The sequence below is a fragment of the Nycticebus coucang genome, chromosome 7 (assembly GCF_027406575.1).
Source record: "Nycticebus coucang isolate mNycCou1 chromosome 7, mNycCou1.pri, whole genome shotgun sequence".
Lineage (NCBI taxonomy): Eukaryota > Metazoa > Chordata > Mammalia > Primates > Lorisidae > Nycticebus > Nycticebus coucang.
Genome location: NC_069786.1, coordinates 15,905,084 through 15,928,673, shown reverse-complemented (window position 1 = coordinate 15,928,673; position 23,590 = coordinate 15,905,084). Strand labels below are relative to the sequence as shown.

General features: G+C 38.8%; 1 protein-coding gene across 36 annotated transcripts in view; it reads right to left on the bottom strand.

The window, feature by feature from the left end:
• Positions 1–23,590, bottom strand: part of CLASP1 (cytoplasmic linker associated protein 1) — a 307,493-nt gene that overhangs the window by 51,056 nt on the left and 232,847 nt on the right. For all 36 annotated transcript variants that reach the window (XM_053596856.1, XM_053596855.1, XM_053596870.1 and 33 more), the window contains 5 exons: positions 20,944–21,107; positions 17,080–17,158; positions 15,853–15,996; positions 4,626–4,769; positions 4,019–4,125 (listed from right to left, as the gene is read on the bottom strand). In XM_053596856.1, the coding sequence (XP_053452831.1) occupies positions 4,019–4,125; positions 4,626–4,769; positions 15,853–15,996; positions 17,080–17,158; positions 20,944–21,107 (638 nt within the window). The remainder of the gene's footprint in view (positions 1–4,018; positions 4,126–4,625; positions 4,770–15,852; positions 15,997–17,079; positions 17,159–20,943; positions 21,108–23,590) is intronic.

Here is a 23,590-nt window from a genome sequence, read left to right as displayed (position 1 = left end):
GTTGCGGTTTGGCTGGGACTGGATTTGAACATGCCACCCTTTTTTTTTTGAGACAGAGTCTAATTATGTTGCCCTGGGTAGAGTGCCGTGGCATCACAGCTCACAGCAACCTCAAATTCTTGAGCTTAAGCAATTCTCTTGCCTCAGCCTCCCAAGTAGCTGGGACTATAGGCGCATGCCACAATGCCTGGCTATTTTTTTTGTTGTAGTTGTCATTGCTATTTATCAGGCCTGGGGCCAGGTTGGAATCTGCCAGCCCCGGTGTATGTGGCTGGAGCCCTAACCAGTAAGCTACGGGCGCCAAACCCAAGTGTAGCATTTTTGTACTAAAAAAATACTAGTTCATATTGATACTCAAAGTGAGATCAAAAACAAATTACTGGGTTGGGTGTGGTAGCTCATGCCTGTAATCCTAGCACTCAGGGAGGCTGAGGTGGGTGGATTCTTTGAGCTTAGGAGTTCAAGACTAGCCTGAACAAAGAGAGACCCTGTTTCTACTAAAAATAGAAAAACTAGCCAGTCATGGTGACACAACATGTGCTTGTAGTCCCAGCTGCTCCAGAGGCTGAGGCAAGAGGATTACTTAAGCCCAAGAGTTTCTAGGTTGCTGTGAGCTGTGATGATGCCATGATACCTAGAGCAACAGAATGAGACTGCGTCAAAAAAACAAACAAACAAAAACAAAACAAAAAAAACCTTGGTAATAGCTTTTTTTTAAGAATAAAAAAAGTTAACATCATATGATCATAATCTTTTGAGAGAACACCAGTTCACAGAAAAATCAATGCTTCAAGAGCAGTGCTCAGAAGAATAGTTGAGACCATATACTGGTAGGCCTGTTTTACCACACCTCCTCAGAATTAGGTAACCTAGTCAATTCTCCTATGAATCTATTCCTTTTACATTTTCCTTTTAGAGAATATGTAGCTGACTGAAGTATTTCTAGTGACATGATGGGCAGCTTTTCCCACTCCTGGACAGTATTGGTTGTGAGAAAAATCATTTTTCCCATGAATTCAAGTTGGCTAAAGCCATCAGACTATTTATATATTGAAGACAGTTTTTCTTTTTTAAAGAAAAAAACTATAATTAATTCTCTAAAAAATAATTTGAAGATAAGAAAATATATAAGGCCACAATTGGACTTTTTTTTTGGAGACAGCGTCTCCAGCTGTTGACCTGGGAAGAGTGCCGTGGCATCACAGCTCACAGTAACCTCAAACTCCTGGGCTTAAAGATTCTCTTGCCTTACCCTCCCAAGAAGCTGGGAATATAGGCACCTGCCACAATGCCTGGCTACATTTTTTTTTGTTGTTGCAGTTGTCACTGTTGTTTAGCTGGCCTGAGCCAGATTCCAACCTGCCAGCCTCAGTGTATGTGGCCGGCACCCTGCCGACTGAGCTATGGGTGCTGCCTCACACTTGGACTTTTGTACAGTGAAAATAAATTTCTTCATTTCTTCCAATGATCTGTAATCCTAACAATAAAAATTAGAATGAGGGCTTGGTGCCCATAGCACAGTGGTCGCCAACCATATATACCGGGGCTGGTGGGTTCGAACCCAGCCCGAGCCAGCTAAACAACAATGACAACTGCAACAAAAAACAGCAGGGCATTGTGGCAGGTGTCTGTAGTCCCAGCTACTTGGGAGGCTGAGGCAAGAGAATCGCTTAAGCCAGCGTTTTTCAACCCGTGGGTCACGACCCACAGGAACTGTATTAAAGGGTTGCAGTGTTAGGAAGGTTGAGAACCACTGGCTTAAGCCCAAGAGTTTGAGGCTGCTGTGAGCTGTGACACCACAGCACTCTACCAAGGGTGACATAGTAAGGTCTAAAAAAAATTAGAATGAGCACTATTAAGAAGGAATGACAATTTGAAAAATAAACATTTTTTTTTTTTTTGAGACAGAGTCTCAAGCTGTCGCCCTGGGTAGATGCTGTGGTGTCACAGCTCACAGCAACCTCAAACTCTTGGGCTTAAGCGACTCTCTTGCCTCAGCCTCCCAAGCAGCTGGGACTACAGGCACTCCCCACAACACCCAGCTATGTTTTTGGTTGTAGTTGTCGTTGTTTGGCTGGATTCAAACCCGCCAGCTCTGGTGTATGTAGCTGGCACCCTAGCTGCTGAGCTACAGGTACTGAACCTTTTTTTTTTTCTTTTTTTTTTTTTTTGAGACAGAGTCTCAAGCCATTGCCCTGGGTAGAGTGCCGTGGCATCATAGGTCACAGTAACCTCCAACTCTTGGGCTCAAGCAATCTTCTTGCCTCAGTTTTTCTACTTTAGTAGAGATGGGGTCTTACTTTTTGCTCAGGCTGGTCTTGAACCAGTGAGCTCAAGCTATCCACCCACCTCAGCCTCCCAGAATGCTAGGATTACAGGCGTGAGCCACAGCCCTGGGCCTGAAAAGTAAAACTTTTAATGACTCAGGGATCCATGAAGATATCTAGCTAGTTCTTAGGTCTGGTCAATTACGCTAGCAACTTCTACCAATTTTTTTCTTAGACTCTTTGCATATATAATAATAATTTGAGTTATAGCTTTTTGCTTTTACCTAAAGAATGTGCCACCTAAGCATGCAATAACTAAAAGATAAATGTATGTGCACAATGGAAGAACAGAGTTCCCACAATGTCGTAGAAGTGTCACTTCTAGACAAATGCCAACAATTTACAGAGAATTCAAGATTCCCATAAAATTTTGCCCACCAGGAACTTTATGGTTTAACAGTGAACACTGGACCATGATCATTTAAGACACATCATATTCTTCAGATACAATGTTAGCATTGAAAAAAAAAAAGTTGACTGTGCCTCAGTCACACTTGGGCAAAATCAGATATATTGTCATTGGTTTCTGGTCTCATGGTCCTGTTCAAATCATGACAACACATACCAAACTTGGAGAATTAATACCAAGTTCTATTCTATGTAAAAATAGTACAGAGGGAAATTTGGGAAAGGAAACATCAGGCAATAAAAACAGCAATATAGCACAAGTGTATAAAATTCTTTGTTTCACCAAGTGAAAAAAAAAAAAAAGAAATACAAGTTTTTTATGTTCCAAAATATTTAAAAGATAATGGAAGAACTAAAGAGAATTTTAGTGGTATGAAAATTTGGGAGATTTTTGATCATTTAACAATTTTAATTTAAAATCAATTATGTTTTGATATATTCCTAATAAAGAAGCAACCCTTAAAGATAAAATAGTATACTTGTGATATTTTCATTTTATTTTAAGATCTTTGTGTCAGCAATGCTCAGGACAAAAGTTTCCTGGTTCCTATTGCTAGTGATTCCAAAGATCTGGACTTTTTACACAGCATATGTGTTCCTTGCAGGTCCAGACACTGGCTCTTTTCTGAAATTCTGGCTTGTAGGGCCCTACCCGGAGCGGGGCCAAGGATAACTTCCAGCCCACGTAAGGGGGTCACTAAAGCCACTGTGCAGACTTCTAAAGGCTCTTGTCACAAGATGAAGCATTACCTAAAGATCCTTAAACAAAATATTTTCTCTTTTCAAGTCAATGCCCTAGATTATAAAAGGCCATTGTCTGCTTAAGAATGCTGATCCAATTATAGTTCACAAAGTCTTTCAGAACAGCATCCTGCTTCAAACATGCTATCAACTATGCCTGGAATAGCCACTTCATTGGGAAACTACTCCAGACTTGGTGTGGACTAACTATAGAGAATATATACAGATGACTAAATACCTTCAGGTTCTCCTGTCACTTGTAAAATGGATTCTATGCAAACGTATTAAATACAACTTTCAGTTTTAAAATCTACAAGGTACTAGCGAATGTTTAGAGCTAGAAGAACATTCAGCAAAGAACACTCATTTTACTAAGAAAATTAAACTCTGCCTAAGATTACATAGTTAGAATTTGAGGGAGGACTAGAACCTATGATCTCCTGATAATTAATACTCCTTTTGGTATTATTTGGTAAAAATCCAGAAATAGGCTGCACAGACACTAAAGGGCTTTAACTCTATTTCTGTGGAAATAACCTTACCTTGGAGACAGACCCCCATGGGAACAATTGGTGGGTGAGGTCAGGGGGCTAGTCCTGCTGCTGGTGTGCCGGGAGGGTGTCCTGACGATCGTATTGCTTGGAGAACCCTGGGGTGAAGGCAGAAGAGGAACCATTACCCAGAACTGTATATGGAGTGTAGTTATACTCTTCTCTTAGTCTTTAACTCACATATAAATAAATAGGTAGAATCTTCCCAGAAAAGTTTTTTTCCAGAATCATAAGGCTAATTTTATGTGCACATAAACCAAAAATGGATAAATATCAATCCTATAGGCATTCCTAGAATCAAATGACTGTCAGTTCTGCTAAAGTGACAGACAAAATTGAACATCTGCATCTTTTACAGTGTGTTAAAAAAAAGTAACTGACTGAACAACCTAACCTAAGAAAAAGGCCACATTTGAATAGCAGGTTCATTTATTCACTAGGCATACGGCAGGATCATACACAGTCCAACCCTGAAGATGCTCACATCTACTGAAAAAGAACAAGGAAGCTGGATGTTCTATTAAGAAAAGGTTCTAGGCAAGGGATACACGGAGATCACGGTCAGCACACAGGCACCAATTGTGACCAAAGCACTCACCACACTGGTGTTACTGGAATTCTTGAGGTGGTTATGAAGGAGTTTGGTGGCACCATCCTGGAATGTTTTTGGCAAGGCACCAAGTAACATAGTAAATTCAGGAGTATTCAATTCAAACAGAGAGATTAGCACAATTTGTGCGGCCTAGAAAAAAAAACCCACCATGATTAATTTATGTAAAGTGTAATAATAACATGTCTCAGTCAAAATGCTCACTGATGTTTTTAAAAGAAAACAATTTTATATACATATTATTAAAATACTAGTAAAGTGGGTACTCATAGCATTAAAAAATAATAAAACTTCTGGAGAAAATAACATAATTAATCACAAATAGTCTGACTTCAATCTAGAAAATAAATCCTGGTTTCATTTTAATGCTGTGGCCTTGGATTTCCACAGCACATCAACAATAAATTCCTATTACTTTTCTTTTGTTGTCTGTTATAAGGAAGGAAGCTGGTAAGTAGGTAAATGAAACAACTAAAAAATCTAAAAAGCCTTAAGATTATCGCCATTCTAATAATTCACAGGATTTCCAGTATATCCTGGAAAGGATGCATTTTTAAACAAGCCGCCACCGGGTTACCTTGAGAAATCACTTTTCCTCAACCCCCACTCCTCTTGATTAAGAAATCCTAGAAGAAGGCTTTAAGTACATCTAAAAACCTATGTTTATGTCTATGAACCAAGGAGAAAGACTTTTGAAAAGCAAACCAGATTTCAAAGGAGTATAAATTGCTCTTCTGCCTTTTGGAGAATGTTCTACTTTCTTTTATCAATTGAGACAAGGTACTGCAGGATCACTGGTAATCACTAAAGCAGCAAGGTGGTGAAACCAATTTGCTGAAATATGAGTAGCTAAATGAGATTTGGGCCTTTCCCGCAAGTAATGTGCTTTCTATAGTACTGATTTAGTAACGGGCAATCTCAGCTTAAAAAAATAATGCCTGAAGGTATTAATGATAAGGGTTTTGATTTACAAAAGCTAAGCCAAAAAAATTTTTTAGTAAATACTAACTGGCATTTCTTACTGACTTCTAAGAGTCAAGAGAAAGAGACTCTATTTGTGTATGTAGCAAACAACTTTTTCATTTTTACTGAAAGCATAAAATCTTTATAAAGATTGTGATTTTTATGATTGTAGTAATCATTCGGAGTATTTTTCCCATGACCTAGAGTATTACATAAAAATGTGCTCGCTGGGCGGCGCCTGTGGCTCAGTTGGTAGGGCGCCGGCCCCATATACCGAGGGTGGCGGGTTCAAACCCGGCCCCGGCCAAACTGCAACCAAAAAAATAGCCGGGCGTTGTGGCGGGCGCCTGTAGTCCCACCTACTCGGGAGGCTGAGGCAAGAGAATCGCTTAAGCCCAGGAGTTGGATGTTGCTGTGAGCTGTGTGAGGCCACGGCACTCTACCGAGGGCCATAAAGTGAGACTCTGTCTCTACAAAAAAAAAAAAAAAAAACATGTGCTCGCTGATAAATTCTTTGGAAATAATCATCACCAAATACTGCAATGCTTTTACAATGTGAAAATTAATTTTAGGTCCAGTTAGGACAAAAGAATTAGTTTGTGCATAGAGAAGAAAAAAACCTAAACATAAATTATTTTAGGTTGACTGGATTTAGTAAAAACAATTGAAAGATATTATAAATTAAAAAGTATCAGTAGAATAATATTATTTATAGAATCAAAAACGACTTTTTCAACATTTTAAAAGCATTCACTAAATATAGCATTGGGCAAAAAGCACATTACTTTTACCCTTGATCTACAAATATTGTCGTTAATACCCTTTCTATCCAAATTAAATCACAAGCAACCAGTGTGGGCAAAAAAAAAAAAAAAAAAAAAAAAGCATTGCTGACTGTAGTAACAATATATGCTTTACAAAACATTTTAAATTAAATATTATCCAAAGAAATCCATTTCATTACCAATTTGATGTAGTTAACATGATTTATATATTCATATTATAGAACAATTTCCAAAACTCATGCAAAGTAACCTAGGTATTTTTTAAAAAGCATTTGTTAGATGTTAGAAAAAACTGCATGCAGAAAAACTGCACTACAAAGAAAGAAAGAAGCACACGAGTTTTAGCAGGAAAAGCCATCAGTGTCAGCAATTTAATAAAAAGTATAGGCAGTTAAAAGTTTATTGACTGAAAATGGCATTTGAAAATTATAAAATGTATCATACATTTTCGAAGTGTATTTTCATATGAAACGTATCACTGTCTTTATTTAAAAGACCACATTTCCTCCCAGAACCATGGAATATTTAATATCACAAACTAACTTGAGATTCCTCCTAAAGAAATTATGAAATTAGTGGCGTAAAGCCATTTCTAAAGTAAAATGCTTTTCTAATGAGATACAAGTTCCAATGGGCAGAAACTATCATTTAAGCATGATTTTTTTTTTTTAAGAGACAGTGTCTTGCTATGTTGCCCAGGATGGACTGCAATGTCTGTTCACAGGCATACCCATAGCTTACTACAGTCTCAAACTCCTGGGCTCAAGAGATCTTCCTGCCTTGGCCTCCTGAGTAGCGGGGACTTCAGATGAGTGTAACTATGCCCAGCCTAAGTTTGCGATTTCTGAAAGATTTTACTACATTAAAGTTTTACAAGAAATGAAAGTGTTTTGGTTCTAAAATATTTTATCGGCTCGGCGCCTGCAGCTCAGCAGCTAAGATGCCAGCCATAAAGGCCAGAGCTGGCAGTTTCAAATCCAGACTGGACCTGCCAAATGACAACTATAACCAAAAAAAAAAAGCGCCAGGCATTGTGGCAGGCCCCTGAAGCCCCAGCTACTTGGGAGGGTGAGGCAGAGTATCTCCTAAGCTCAAGAGTTTGAGGTTGCTGTCAGCTGTGACACCACAGCACTCTACTCAGGGAGACATAGTGAGACATGACCTTCAGAGTTATAAGAAGTCAAAATATTAGAATCCGGGCAGTGCCTGTGGCTCAGTCAGTAAGGCACCGGCCCCATATACCGAAGGTGGTGGGTTCAAACCTGGCCCCGGCTGAACTGCAACCAAAAAATAGCTGGGTGTTGTGGCGGGCGCCTGTAGTCCCAGCTACTCGGGAGACTGAGGCAAGAGAATCGCTTAAGCCCAGGAGTTGGAGGTTGCTGTGAGCTGTGTGATGCCATGGTACTCTACCGAGGGCCATAAAGTGAGACTCTGTCTCTACAAAAAAAATAAATAAATAAATAAAATAAATATTAGAATCCAAGCAGGAATAAAACTGGGTTATATTTATCATGACCACTATGACCTTCAGAGTTAATGAGAAGTCAAAATATTAGAATGCAAGCAGGAATAAAACTGGGTTATATTTATCTTTACCATCAATATGATCTTGTTAAAGGCATAATTCCAAATGTGGAGCTGGATTAAAGAGAAGCATTTAAGAAAAGCATGGAGCAGAGCTCATGTTCAATAATCACTCAATAAAGTAGAGTATGCCACTGTTCTTATCCACATCTCTGCACTGCTGTCTCTACCAGAGGCAGGACCACAAAGGCAGCCAGACAAAAAATTCAGAGTGCTGCTCACTTTTTTTTTTAATTGTTGGAGATTCATTGAGGGTACAAAGAACCAGGTTACAATGATTGCATCTGTTATGTAAAGCTCCTCTTATAATTGTACCCAGTCCCCAAAAGGTGTGTCACACAACTATGAGCTGCTCACTTTTTTGAATGGACAACTCTAGTATCTAAATTTATTTTAAGTATCCAGTGGCAAATTTAAAAGAAAAGATTCTTACACTCTTATAGTGAAATTTAATTGGAAAAAGTTCTTCAAATCTTACTGCTATTTGCAGAGATCTCCTAGGGACATCAATTGCCTTGAATGCAAAGATACCTTACAGTAGAAGGAATTCTTCTTAGCAGGTAAGACATGAAAGCTTTGCCAAATTATAAGTATTGGAAGGAATTTGGGAAAATTTAAAATTTGAGAGGAAAAGCAAAGAGTTTTCTAATTAAATAACTCTTACTCTTCCTTTCAGATTGTCATTAAAATTGTTCAAAAATCACTAAAGAGAAGGTATTTCAAAACCTTCAGACATTTCTCATTTATTATCTCTCCTTTTTAAAAAAAATTTAAAAAGATAGGGTCTCACTGTATTTCCCAGGCTAGAGGACAGCAGCTATTCACAGGGGCAACCATGGCACACTGCAGCCTCAAATTCCTGAGCTCAAGTGATCCACCTGCCTTAGCCTTAGAGCAGCTGGACTGTATGCCTGTAATCCTGGGTCCCTAGTATTTCTCCTTTTTATTATTCCATCAAAATACAGTAGCAGTCTATGCTCAGTATGACTCTTCCACTGGAAAGGGAGTTAATCACAAAACACACCACAGCACAAATACTGACAGGTGCACGCACACGCTCATATAGTACTGTATTAATTTTAGGTTTCTTCAAAATCTTCCCAGAGTCTTTACAAGGGTAATTGATATTAATTATCTGAAATGCAAACAGTGAAGTGTGTTGTTTGAAATTAGTACACAGTTTTCAATCTACCTGTTTACACTTTTCTTCCAAGTTTCCTTCTCCAGGCCCAGAGCAGGTTGAAGCTGACCTAGTGGGGAAATCCTTGCCTACTCGACTACGCTGAAGCGAGGACTGGCAAACAGGAAAGGTGGGAGGGCTCAATGAGAGAGAAGCAGCAAGCGCTTAACCAGGGCTGTCTATTAGCTGTAACAGTACTAGGCTTCTTATATAAGATCAGTAAGACACACATAATCAAAAGTTAGGAACAATAAGAAAAACAACAGTAGCTGCCAATTTTAACCCTTGATCATTCATTAACTCTTTTAGTAGTATTCTTGCTTCAGTTGTTGAAATGGAACATCAGAAGCCAAAATAAGAGACTTATAGTCAGAGTTAAACTGAGATTGAAACCTTATTTGATGTTTGTAAAATCATTAGCTTTTAGATTAGGGCATGCTGCCTATATAATCAGGGAATATTTTTAAAAGTCAATCAGAGGGTGGCACCTGTGGCTCAGTGAGTAGGGTGCTGGCCCCATATACCGAGGATGGCAGGTTCAAACCTGGCCCCGGCCATACTGCAACAAAAAATAGTTGGGCTTTGTGGTGGGTGCCTGTGGTCCCAGCTACTCAGGACGCTAAGGCAAGAGAATCGCCTGGGCCCAGGAGTTGGAGGTTGCTGTGAGCTGTGATGCCATGGCGCTCTACTGAGGGCAATAAAGTGAGACTCTGTCTCTAAAATATATATATATAAATATATATATATATACATACATATATAAATATATATATAATAAAATAAATAAGTAAAAGTCAATCAGAAATCTCACTGATCAAGGCTACATAAATACTTTTCCTGCTCTAGCCAACAGCATCTTTATACTTTCTAGATTTCTTTGCCATGCCTTTACTTCCCACATTTCACACAACAATGTTTGGGGGTTAAAAATAAACCTGTAATTTCACTTGACCAAGATAATCACTTATAACAAGCAAACGCAGTCATTCTGAATCCTAAAATACAAACATACAATTAAACTCTAGCACCATTACCATGTTCTCCCCAACTGATCACATGGCTCCCTAAATGCTGGAAAAAAAAAAAAAATGGGTACTCAATTTGTTGCATAACCAACAACAGCAGCAAAACCAAAACAACCCTCAAACAATGATAGCAGGAGCTACAACAGCAAATGGAGTAATATTTACTTATATTTTTATAGACTTTACTGAATTTAAAGCTCCTAATCATGCCTGAAGCAAGTATTATTATTTCCATTTTGCAAATAAGTAGTACTGGCTCCTATTGCTAAGGAGGGGCAGAGGCAGAAGCCAAAGGGAGGTCAAACTCTAGCACCCACTTTCTTTCCACCTTATATTCTATAATTCTATAATTCTATGACCTTATATTAAACACAGAGTAGCAGGAAAGGTCTAGTGAACTTCTGCATGGTTTTGTTGACACAAATAGTCACAGCCCCCACCCTTAGCAAATGGAAAAGGTGACTTTTGGAATAAGCAGGCCAGTTAAAGATTGAGTTAGGTTTTTTCATCTAGTCCAAACCAGTCTTTGGCCTCATAAGCATACCTCACTGGTGACTGGTCTGTGTATCATTTTTTGTTTTAAAAACATCTTTTAAAAGCATCCCTCCCTCCACAATGTGAAACACTCAAAAACACTAAGGAAAATAAAACATTAAAAATGCTAGGGTCAATAAACCTACATTGTACCAGCTTATATCAGTTTAAAATACAACAGAACTTCCACAGTTAACCACCTCTCTACATTGACCACCTCCTTAAGTTTTACAGACCAGACATGTACCACATGTATACGTAAGTACAGCAGGCCTAATTCCTTCATCGACCACCTCCATATGCTTGACCAGTTTGTTATAGCACTTAGGGGATCCACTCTACTTCTAACGGTCTTTCACAGTGGGTAGGCCGCCGGCCACATACACCAGGGCTGGTGGGTTCGAACCTGGCTTGGGCCTGCTAAAAAATAACAGTCACGAATGCAACAACAGCAGAAGCAACAACAACAAAAAAAAAGCAGCCGGGCATTATGATGGGCGCCTGTAGTCCTAGCTATTTGGGAGGCTGAGGCAAGTCAATCGCTTAAGACCAGAAAATATGTTATGTTGTCTACAAATTTCCCAGATATTATTTGCATAAAACTAATATTCTCCAGAGATGAGTATGATATTAGAGTTTACTATTTAGATTTCAGACCAAAGGACTCTTCTAGCATTTAGAATATAAATGCTAAATCCTAAAGACCCCTATCCTAAAGATACTAACAAATGGACTTGGTTCAAGATCATAAAATGATTTTAAATCACCAGATATCCACAATACCCAATACAACATTTAAAAACCTCTGGAAATAGTCACAAACAATATTAGTCTTAAATAGAAAAGAAAAATCCTCTGGAAATAAAACGTGATGCAAAATGTAAGTTTATTTAAAAGACATGTGTTTTACCTGCAGTGTATTAAAGTACCCAGATAAGAATGGTTCCAATTTTATTTTTATTTATTTATTTTTTGAGACAGAGTCTCAAGCTGTCACCCTTGGTAGAGTGCCGTAGCGTCACAGCTCACAGCAACCTCAAACTCTTGGGCTTAAGCAACTGTCTTGCCTCAGCTTCCCAAGTAGCTGAGACTACAGGCATCTGCTACAATTCCCAGCTATTTTTATTTGTTGTTGCAGTTGTTGTTATTTAGTAGGCCCGGGCCAGGTTCAAACCCACCTGCCTCAGTGTATATGGTCGGTGCCCTACCCACTGAGCCAAGCCCCAATTTTATTTTTAATTCACTTTTTCTTTTTTTTGGAGACACAGTCTTACTTTGTTGCCCTTGGTGAAGTGCTATGGCATCACAGCTCACAGCAACCTCAAACTCTTGGGCTTAAGCGATTCTCTTGCCTCAGCCTCCCAAGTAGCTGGGACTATAGATACCTGCCACAACGCCCGGCTATTTTTAGAAACGAGGTCTTGCTCTGCTTCAGGCTGGTCTCAAACTCATGAGCTCAGGCACTCTACCCAGGAGTGAGCCACCACGCCTGGCCATTTAATACAGCTTTAAAATGATGATAATTTTAGATCTTAGAGCAGAAATACAATACCACATCATAATTTCTAAGTATTTTAATTTATTTAGGTACCATAATCATTTAGACAATGCTTCCAATATATCTTATTCTTGGGTAAGGCAGCTGTACTGCTAGCAACAACTATATTTATAAATGTCTAATGGATGGTATATCAAAAACAGAACATTTAAATAAAAGTGAATCCATGCCCCCAGGACTAACCTGCAGTGCCCTAATGTACAACTTGTTGCTGAGTAGCTTAATAATGCTTTTACTCGTCAGTCTTAGGTGTGTACTAAAAGCCAAATAATCTAGAATCTCAGATGATAAAAGAAAAATCCAGAGGGTGACCAGAATACACAGTACTTACTTAACATCTGCTAATTAAGTTGAACCACATCATAATTTGCATACATAGTTAAATAAGCTCCCTACTTAAATAAAATCTAAGAAATCATGAAATAACTATGAAATACTTCTGTCAATCCACTGAAAGAGCCTTGGTAGGCAAAAATGCCAAAATAGCCCTCTTGGCATATTCCCACCCCCCACCCCTCAAATACACCCTATATAATCACCTCCCTTAGAGTAAGCAGTACTTGGAAAATGATAAATATCACTTCCATGATTATGGTACATGGCAGAAAGGTTTTCTGCAGATGTAATTAAGCACCCTAATCAGGTGATTTTGAGTTAACCAAAGGGAGAGTATCTCGGGTAGGTCTGACTTAATCAGCTGAGCCCTTAAAAGGGATCGGAGAGACTCAAAGTGAGAGAAAATCTGTAGTTTTGTTTTAATTTGTCATTCATTTCTGAAAAAACCGTTTCGTTGAATAGAAAATTATTGGCTGACAGCTTTTTCTCCTTTCAGCACTTTGAATACCATTCCACTGCCTTCTACCCTTCATGGCTCCTGATGAGAAATCAGCTGTTATCCTACTGAGGATCTCATGGATGTGATGAGTTGCTCCCCTCTTGCTGATTTCAGGATTCTCTCTTTGGCTTTCAAAAGTCAGATTAGATGTGTCTAGATGTAGGATATGGGTCCTTTATTTATTTATTCTTTTTTAAGTCTTACTTAAAAAGTCAAGGCTATATTAGCTTTCTACATGTTTTGAGGTTAAATCCTATGGGAATGGTCTAAAATAATAGGCCTCAACTCTGTACATATTTAAAAATCAGCCAAGATTAAAGGGCACCCCAATCAAAAACAAGATCATGTTCAGGTTCTACCCTATACCAATTAACTCAAATTACTTTAGAGTAGAACCCAGAAATCTAGGTTGATTTTAATCTCAGTCAAGACAGAACTACTAATCTAAATCTTTTCAAATTCCTTCTCATTACTAGGATTATTATGTCAGAACCTGGGTGTAAACCAGGTCTGAAGTTAAGGGAGTTAAGCACACCTTACAAGGGGGGCAGGTGTCAAAAGTATCATGCCAATGAAGATAAGCTTTGTGAAGTAACACGGCATCATCCAAAATAACTGCAATTAAGTACTGAAGATCAAACAGTAAATGAACCATTTGATTTTGGGCAATAAATCTAATTTCCTAATCATATTTGGTTTGAGCTAGTATTAAAATAAGTTGAGATTTTTGGAACCCCAGGCTAGAAAACTCAAAAAAGGATGTTCCTATAACATGCTGATTAGAAAAGTAAGGGTAGTAAATCCTAGTTCAAATTTTCTTTTTTTTTTTATTAAGTCATTTGTACATAGATTATGAATACATTTCTGCCATTATGGGATTCAATGTGTTGATTACTTGTACAAATTGGAGTGCTCACATCCTACTAATCAACATAGCCTTCACCTCATTTACTCAATTACAGCAACTAAGGCATTTGTGTTCTACACCTGATAGATCCAACTTGTACTTGCAATATGCTCCATAGGTGTGGTCCCCCTACTAACCCTCCCTAGTTCAAATTTTCTTGTCCCCCCCCCACAAGGTTTTCTGTCATGCATGTCCACAGAAAGACATCAAAATTAGACCCAAACAGATTCTAATAAAGGTAATACACAAATCTGAAACACATTTCAGCACATGGTGGGGTGTACTTAGGTAACATTCCAATACAAAAGCACACATGAGGTCTGACAACCAAGTTCATGAACTTGCCACCATACACTTACATTGGTAGCCCTGTATAAACAATTTGGTAAGGTTTCATAACCTTTGTGTATCAGTGTCTCACAGCTATGTTCATGTCAATATGCAGCAATGTCTTGCTGAGTGAAGTTCATTATTGTTGTTATGTGCTTTTGTGTACCATTGAGAGAATGTTGGAGCTTGAATTAGAGCAAAGAACAAACATTAAATTTCTTGTTAAACTTGGCAAGAGCAGAAGTGAAATCAGGGACATGTTAGTCCAAGTTTATGAAGATAATGCCATGAAGAAAATGGCAGTGTACAAATGGAGTAAACATTTTTCCAAGGGGAGAGAAGTGTCACTGATGACGAGCAGTCAGGGCAGCCAGTAACAAGCAGAACCAATGAAAACACTGCAAAATTTTGTTGAACTGTGCATTAAAATAGTCAGCTGACTGTGAGAAGCATAGGAGACCAAGTAAACATTGATAGAGAAACAGTTTAGGAAAATCTTGGCATCATGAGAAAGGTGTGTACAAAAATGGTTCCAAAGGAGCTCACTGATGAACACTATGAGGTAGTTTTTACCAGTAAACTAATAAATTTATCGGAACACCTGATTTGGCCTCTAATGACTTTTTCCTTTATCTGAAGATACAGGAAATACTGTAGGCAGGATGTTTTGCTGACATTCAGGACATCAAGGATAAATACAACAACGGTTCTGATGTCCATTCCAAAAAAAGAGTTCCAAAATTGCTTTAAAAAGTGGACAAAGTGCTGGCATCGTTGTGTAGCTTCCTAAGGGAGTACTTCTAAGGTGACCATAGTAACACTCAGCATATGTAGTTGAGTTCGTGAACTTGACTGTCACACCTCATATTCACATAGACAGAAAAATTCTTATGTGCTATATAAGTGGAAGGTTTTTGCTCTTTTGTTTTTTTTTTTTTTTTTTGTAGAGACAGAGTCTCACTTTATGGCCCTCAGTAGAGTGCTGTGGCCTCACACAGCTCACAGCAACCTCCAACTCCGGGGCTTAAGCGATTCTCTTGCCTCAGCCTCCCAAGTAGCTGGGACTACAGGCGCCCAAAGAATCTATTATATACCTTACCAAACGCTGCAATGACATTTTACTATCAGGCACCCTCTAGCCAGCTAGCCTTAGATCTGCAATTCCATCTCCAAAGTACATGTTACGAGCTAACAGAAGGAAAACAAGTGTCTTTGTAAGAGACACTAAATAAAATACTAGTGATTTCACATTATCAAATATATAAAATAGATGCCTGAGAAAATTGTGAATTCATCCTGCAAGATTTGTGACTTTCATTCTGATACTCAAAGACTGGAAATGGATACAGCCAGAGATAGAAGGTAGGAGGCAATAGCAAAAGCTCGGTTTTCACAGAAGAAGAGTGACAAAGGTTTACAGGTGCATGGGTGGGCTGGTTTTACAAGTTTCTAAATATCTTTTTCTAACATGCCTAAGAACACTCTGTAATTATACTTTGATCACTTGGACATACCTTTCTCACGTCTGAGCTCTTTGGTTCTGTTGTCCAGGTTATGAATCTAGAAACGGCAAGCCTTGTCTCACTAGAGTTTACAAAATCTGTTGGATCCATTTGTCTGGCCAGAGACTCGATGTATTTTAGGACTGCAACTTTGACCTGAAAGATTCAATAATTAAAAATATTAAGTATACTTAAAAAAAAAAAAAATCATATATATATATATATATATAAGTATACTTGATGAATCTTTGAATAGAATTTTTAACTGGTGGCCAGAGAAAAGTGAACACTGTTGAGAAAAAACCTTCTTCCTTTCTCCTGAATTTATGTTTCTAGGTAGAGTGATATCAATCAGGAGAAAAGCATGAAATGACTGATGAGTAAGTTTGGGGACCGGAAGTGGCATGCAGCTCGGCTCTCTTCATTTTTAGATTGCCATGCCTATGAAGAAGAGGTGCTCTGCTCTTTGTCTATGCTGCCAGACACTCAGAGACAGGAGCCCATGTTGGGAGACCGTGGGATTTCCAGCTCTGCCACTGACTGTGACGGTGACTTCAACTCTTAAGTTCATTTTGTCACACATTCTAGGCCATGTTCTGTAAGGCAGCATGTTCAGTAATCAAGCTGATGTTCTATCCTAACTTTACCATCTACTTCTCAATTGATTTTGGCCTCAGGAAAAACTATTTTTAGCCCATTCCAACAAAAGTTAGTGATCAAGGAATAGACAATTAACATGACTTAATTCAAATTAGCACACATCCTTCCTCGAATTTAGTTTTGTTGTCATACAGGTTTTCTACAACAGGTTAACAATTGATTTTCAAGTCTTAGTTAATATTAAAGAAACATTCCAATAAGACACTGAGTTCAAGGCATCAGAATGACTTAATTTTCTAGTTTAAAATTGTGAAAAAGACTAAGAATGCTCAAGAGTTGCTAAGAATGTAGAGAAACTAAAGTTCTCACACATTGCTGGTGGAAATAAAAATGGCACAACCATTTTAGCAGTTTCTAAAAAAGTTAAATATACACCTACTCAATGAATCAGCAATTGCTCTACTAGGCACTGAACCAAGAGAAATGGGAAAATGCTCACAAAGAATTGAACAAGAACACTCACTGTAGATTTATTTACAATAGTTAAACATATGTATGAGTTGTGTATTTAAAGAGAGTAAATTTCAAACAAATTTGAGGCCTAGAGGTTGAATTGTGATATGATAAATAACTACTGACCTTGAGGTTTGGAGTTTGAGTTTGATCCACAATAAATCTCATCAGAATGTTAAATTGCTGATCAAATGGAAAGGAGTCCCTACATGAAAAAAAAGTACTTGTTTTTAAAGAAATTTATTATAAAACATTTATTAACAAAAACATAGTGTTATAGATTAACATGTATAGAAGCCTCTTCACATTTTTAAAACAGCACTTTTCATTTTATGTACCTACTAAAGTAAAAGCAGAAAAAGAAAAATCCTGTTTAAAGTCTCAAAACATATACAGAATTTACTTTGTGGAGCTATTTGAAAAATTAAGACTAAGCAAAAAACTAAGGAAGAGATTCCTACCTGGCCATCTAGGAATTTGCTCATCTTCCCTCCAGCTATGAATATTGCTTAAACACGAAAAACACTTCTGATTCTCAAATCTATTTTTTGCTTTGAGATAAGGTCTCACTCTGCTAGAATACAGTGGAGTCATCATAGCTCACAGCAACCTCAAACTCCCGGGCTCAAGAGATCCTCCTGCCTCGCCTCCTGAGTAGCTAGGACTATAGGCATATGCCACCATGTCTAGATATTTTTTATTTTTAAGAGACTGAGGTCTCACTATGTTATCCAAACTGTTTGTGAACTCCTGGGCTTAAGAGATCCTCTCACCTAAGCCTCACAAAGTGCTGGGATTCCAGGTGTAAGCCCCCACACCTGGCCACAAATCTTATTTTGATATCCTTACTAGGATATTTATAGCTGAACTGCTTAGGCTAACTGTTTTGTCCTCCTTGGTCCTGATAACTGCTTATGATCCTGTTTTTCACTGTTACCACAGAAGATGCCTGTGAGATAACGAAACATTTCCTATCCATCTACAAATCACACATGGGAGCCTGAGGCAGCCCCTTCTCTTGCTCCATGTCTTGCCTGTTACTGATCCCATCTCTTGTAGTTTGTTGCACATCTCTGATCCAGTCAAGTGACACCGAAGTGCTCCGAGCTAGAGGAAGTCAGCTTCTTTCCCTTAAAATGCTGCAATTACTAGTATTAGTTTAAAATTGCATAATGGAGCCCCAGGAGGATAATGCTGCTATAACTTCCATATTAATAGGAAAGATAACGCAATTCAAATTATCAAAAGATAATGCAAACCCCAATTACAATTAAAACTGAATGATTATCTATATATATATATATATATTTTTTTTTTTTTTTTTTGGTAGAGACAGTCTCACTTTATGGCCCTCGGTAGAGTGCCGTGGCCTCACACAGCTCACAGCAACCTCCAGCTCCTGGGCTTAAGCGATTCTCTTGCCTCAGCCTCCCAAGTAGCTGGGACTACAGGCGCCCGCCACAACGCCCAGCTATTTTTTGGCTGCAGTTCAGCCGGGGCCGGGTTTGAACCCACCACCCTCGGTATATGGGGCCGGCGCCCTACCAACTGAGCCACAGGCACCGCCCGATTATATTATTTTCTCTGGATTCCTTTACAGACTTTCCCCAATCTACAGTAAGTATACTAAAATGAGTAAGGATGTAGGTTTGAATATAGAAAATGAAGCAAATAATATCTACCTAACAGAACTGATTTCAAAATTAAATAATACAATAAAAATAAAAAGTATATGGTACATATTAGATAATAATGATATTGCCATTATGATTACTAACAAAAAGTAAACTTGACCCAATAGCATCCCTTTTCTCATGTTTTTTTGTACCCCCAAAATCTCTGAGGGCAACTTCTGGAAGCAAGGTACACTTTGCTTTACATGATTTAAGTGACAATATTAACAGCAACACAAAGTGCCTCTCCCTCTTTCTGCAGCAAGGGATGATGGGTTCTGTCATCAGTGTGTTTACTCAGGAAATACTCCCTGTGGTCAAGGAACAGCTGAAGGAAAGGGAACTGAGGCAGATTAGCACTCAGGTGTGTAACCTGAGGACTACTCTCAGCCATCACTGAAATCCCCTCTGAATAATCACTGACTGATTCCAGATAAGCTTTTTCTCAGCTATTGAGAAAAAAAGGAAATACTGAAAATGCTTTAGCCCTGGAGACCCAGACCAAATTTATTAAGATTAGGATTTTTAAAAGAAATGAGATATCCAGAAAGATTAACCGGATGTCACAATAGTATTCCTTAATCACTCAAGTTTAGGAATATAATCTTAATATTTCCACCATTCCCCAAAATCTGAATTAGATATTTTCATTCATAAATTCAACTGAATTAAGTGACTTACAGACCAAGCCTGGCTCACACTATTTTATTTTTTTTGAGGCAGAGTCTCAAGCTGTCATCCTGGGTAAAGTGCTGTGCTGTCATAGCTCACAGCAACCTCAAACCTTTGGGCTTAAGCAATTGTCTTGCCTCAGCCTCCCAAGTACCTATGACTACAGGCACCTGCCACAATGCCTGGCTACATTTTGGTTGGAGTTGTCATTGTTGTTTGGCAGGCCCAGGCTGGATCCGAACCCGCCAGCTCTGGTGTGTGTGGCTGGTGCCCTAGCCGCTGAGCTACAGGTGCTGGGCAGTATATGCTGTTCTACTAGTTGAGGGAGCCAGAGAGGGAAGAAAAGGCACTAGCACTATTCATACTCACCCCACACACACAGGAGTGAGGGACCATGTCCTTGCAATAACAGGGACAACAAAGCCACCATCAGAAATTGTGGATTTTAGTTGTCAGACTGCCACTAAATACAAAGTGTGACCCTGGACCAGTCAAGACAAAATCTCTATCTCTCACTGATACAATGAGCATAGTCTTTCAGGTCCTTCCACTTTGAAAATTCTGTGACACCTAGTTTTAGTCCAGTTTGTAGTAATTAGGTCTTACATAAGTCACTGTGCTGATGATAATTTCCTGAGTGACTTGGAGTCATTCATTTGTTCTTTTAAAAAATTCACTGATTTCAGGCCAGGTGTGGTGGCTCATGCCTGTAATGTAGCACTCTGGGAGGCTGAAGTAGGTAGATCACTGAGCTCAGGAGTTTAAGACTAGCCGCAGAAAGAGTGAGACCTTAGAAAAATTAGAAAAAACTAGCCAGGCATTGTGGCAGGTGTCAAGAGTCTCAGCTATTCAGGAGGCTAAGGCAAGAGGATGGCTTGAGCCCAAGAGTTTGAGGTTGCTGTGAGCTATAATGCCACAGCGCTCTGCCCAGGCAAAAGAGTGAGACTCTGCTTAAAAAAAAAAAAAAAAATTCACTGATTTGACATTCTGCTCTATTTTCCATTCAATCACAACCTAGACATTACTGTGAAGTGTCCTCTGAGATCATTTAAGTCTAATACTAGTATGCTCAGGACCCACAGTTGCACAGATAATAGAGGTTATGAACAACAGCAGCACATAGATTTTTGAACTTTTCTGAGCCTGTACAGTACTTTGTCTTAGAACAGCCAGAAGGGCACAACTGCTATAAATGTGTTATCCATGTCTGAGCCAATGTATTGTCAATTTAGAGACCGTTCCCTGGATCAACGAAAACTCTACATCATACATTGACAGAAGAATGTCTAGTGTCACTTAAAAGAAGTTAAAGTGTTCAAAATACTAAGGTCTTCAGGAAGATATAAAAATATATTAAAAATGTTTACTTAAATTTTTTTTTTCAGAGAGAAAAGTATCAGGTTTCCAAGTTTGATGCTTGTTTTTACATTTGTCTTAGGCATTCACAAAAACAATGGCAACTAATAGAAGGCATGATAGGTATTTTATCTCATGGATTGGTGGGATGTGGCCACAAGACAATGTGAGAACTGAGGGACAGGGGAGATACTCAAGTAAGTGACAAACACCACAAGTAACAGAAAAGAAATACATAAAGTCACCTGTAAGAATCTTATAACATCAAAATGGTCCAGCCTCCACTTACCTTGTGACATCGAGAGCCTTCTGAACTTTCGCTTGCACAGATCCAAGTAAATCTGCTCCCATTTTCTTAAGTAATTGTGTGAGAAGAACAAAAAGCCAGTCCTGCAAGTCATCCTTATGAATTATTATAAAATCCACGAGAGTCTCCAAAAACATACTGAAAACCTAGGCATAAATGAAAACCAAATTTCACATATTTAATTCAAAATTTCCTCTGAAGTCTACAAAACATTAATAATGTTCATGCTAGCTTTGCTCAGGCTCTCATTAACTTAGGTTAACACTACTCACGTATAGAAAGTAAAAGTATTACAGAAAATAGATAAAGGAAAAAGGATTGCAACTTACTCTCTGTTGTGAATTCCACCGCAAACCAGGCCATGCAACAGAACAAATTCCATGTTAGTCCACAGTGAATTAATACCATTTTCATGCAGTTTCTTTAAAAAAGAAAACTGAAAGGGCTAGAAACTGATACAAATACTCTCTGCTCCCCCTCAAAATAAAGCCTTTAAAAGTCAGTACAGAGTGAAATTAACTTTTCTGAGTTTACTCCTGAAGGTTTTTCTTTCTTTAAAAAAAAGGAAAAAAAAAAACCAACCTCTTAATTGTTCTAATTTTATAGTATTCTTATTCATTATCTAGCATTTAAAAAATATTATAGGATGAGGGAAAAATCCTACTCACTATTGTGTAGCTATTACTTTTCATGTTGGTTATTTTGATATAAAGTAATAGAAGATTATAGCTTAGCATAAAAAATACTGATGTAAGGATTACTCTGTTGTGTACTCAATCCTGCTACCTAAAGTGAAACAGAGTCCACAATGGAATAGTTCTAAATCAATTACAGAAAGATAAGTAACACTGAGCGTCCTCTACCTTGTTAATGAGACTTCTACTGGGGCAACCCAGCAACTATACACCACTAGAGGTCTCCTCCGAGATAGCTCAGGAAAAGAACCCCTGGCTGTGGGATTCCTAGCCTAGTTTACAGGCAGTTAACAAACGTTGACTAAACTGAGACCTCCAAACTCACTGTACAAGAGCCTTCTGATGGAAACATATTTCCTTCTTTATCCTCACATTCTGCTTCTGAATCAGCAATCTAGAGGTGACAGGTAACAGAAATTCCATCAATGTTCTAAACCATCTAATATCTCTTATGTTAAATTTTATGAATCTTATGCTTATATTCTAAATCTAACACTATCTGAGGAGAAAATCTTGGTAATTATATCTTGGTATTTCTACGTGACCTTTAAATTCATTCCTTAATTTTTATTACTTTTTTTTTTTTTTGAAACAGAGTTTCACTTTGTCACCCCAGTAGAGTACCGTGGCTTCACAAATCACAGCAACCTCCAACTCTTGGGCTTAAGCAATTCTCTTGCTTCAGCCTCCCAAGTAGCTGGGACTACAGGTGCCCGCCACAATGCCCAGCTATTTTTTGTTGCAGTTGTCATTGTTTAGCTGGCCTGGGCCAGGTTCAAACCCGCCAGCCTCGGTGTATGTGGCTGGCACCATAACCACTGTGCTACAGGCGCTGAGCCTTTTATTACTATTGTTAATGTTAACCTTGTTGTGAGGTTGAGAGCCCTAACAGGAATTTCTTTTTCTTCTTTCTAGACACAAGGTCTTATTCCTTCACCTAGGTTAAAGTGTGATGGCCCAATCATAGCCCACCGCAGCCTCCAACTTCTGGACTCAAGCAATTCTCTTATAGATGTGAGCCACCATGTCCAGACCATACCAGGAATTTTAAGACATGGTTTTGGCCAGGCACAGTGGCTCATTCCTATAATCCTGGCACTCTGGGAAGCCAAGGTGAGAGATCTCTTGAGCTCTGGAGTTCGAGACCAGCCTGAGTAAGAGCCAAGACTTTGTCTTTACTAAAAATGGAAAAATTAGCCAGGCATTGTGGTGCCTGGCTGTCCCAGCTACTTGGCACTCTAGCCTGGGCAACAGAGTAAGACCATCTCGAGAAGAGAAAAGAAAAGAAAAGAAAAAAGGGAAGGGAAGAGGAGGGGAAGGGAAGGGAAATAAAAGACATTTTAAGACTCATACTGAGTAAGGAGAAGTACAGTAAGGGGCATCTCAAAAGGCAAGGGACATATCTTGAGTTCTATATCCCTAGCTCAGATGTGGTACTCAGTAAATGTTGAATGAGTGAGTGGGTGAAAGGATAGGTGGCTGTTTGATATTTCAAAGACAATTCCTGGGAGGACATATGCTCACACCTGTAATCCTAGCACTCTGGGAGGCCGAGGCAGGAGGATCCCTTGAGTTTAGATGTTTGAGACCAGTCTGAGCAAGAGCGAGTCCCAGTCTCCACTAAAAGTAGAAAAATTAGCTATGTGCTGTGGTGGGCACCTGTAGTCCCAGCTACTCAGGAGGATTGCTTAAACCCAGGAATTTGAGGTTGCAGTGAGGTAGGCTGACACCATGGCACTTCAGAGAGTGAGACTTTGTTTCAACAAAAACAAACAAAAACAATTCCTATGAGGAAGCAAAGACAGGAAAAGAAGGAAGAGGATGATAACTAGCTGGACTCCCTGAGCCTCACAGGTTCATAGCTTTCTTTCTCCCAGCAAGACCTGGGAGAGACCATCTTTATTATTATTACGAAAACTGTAGTATAATACAGT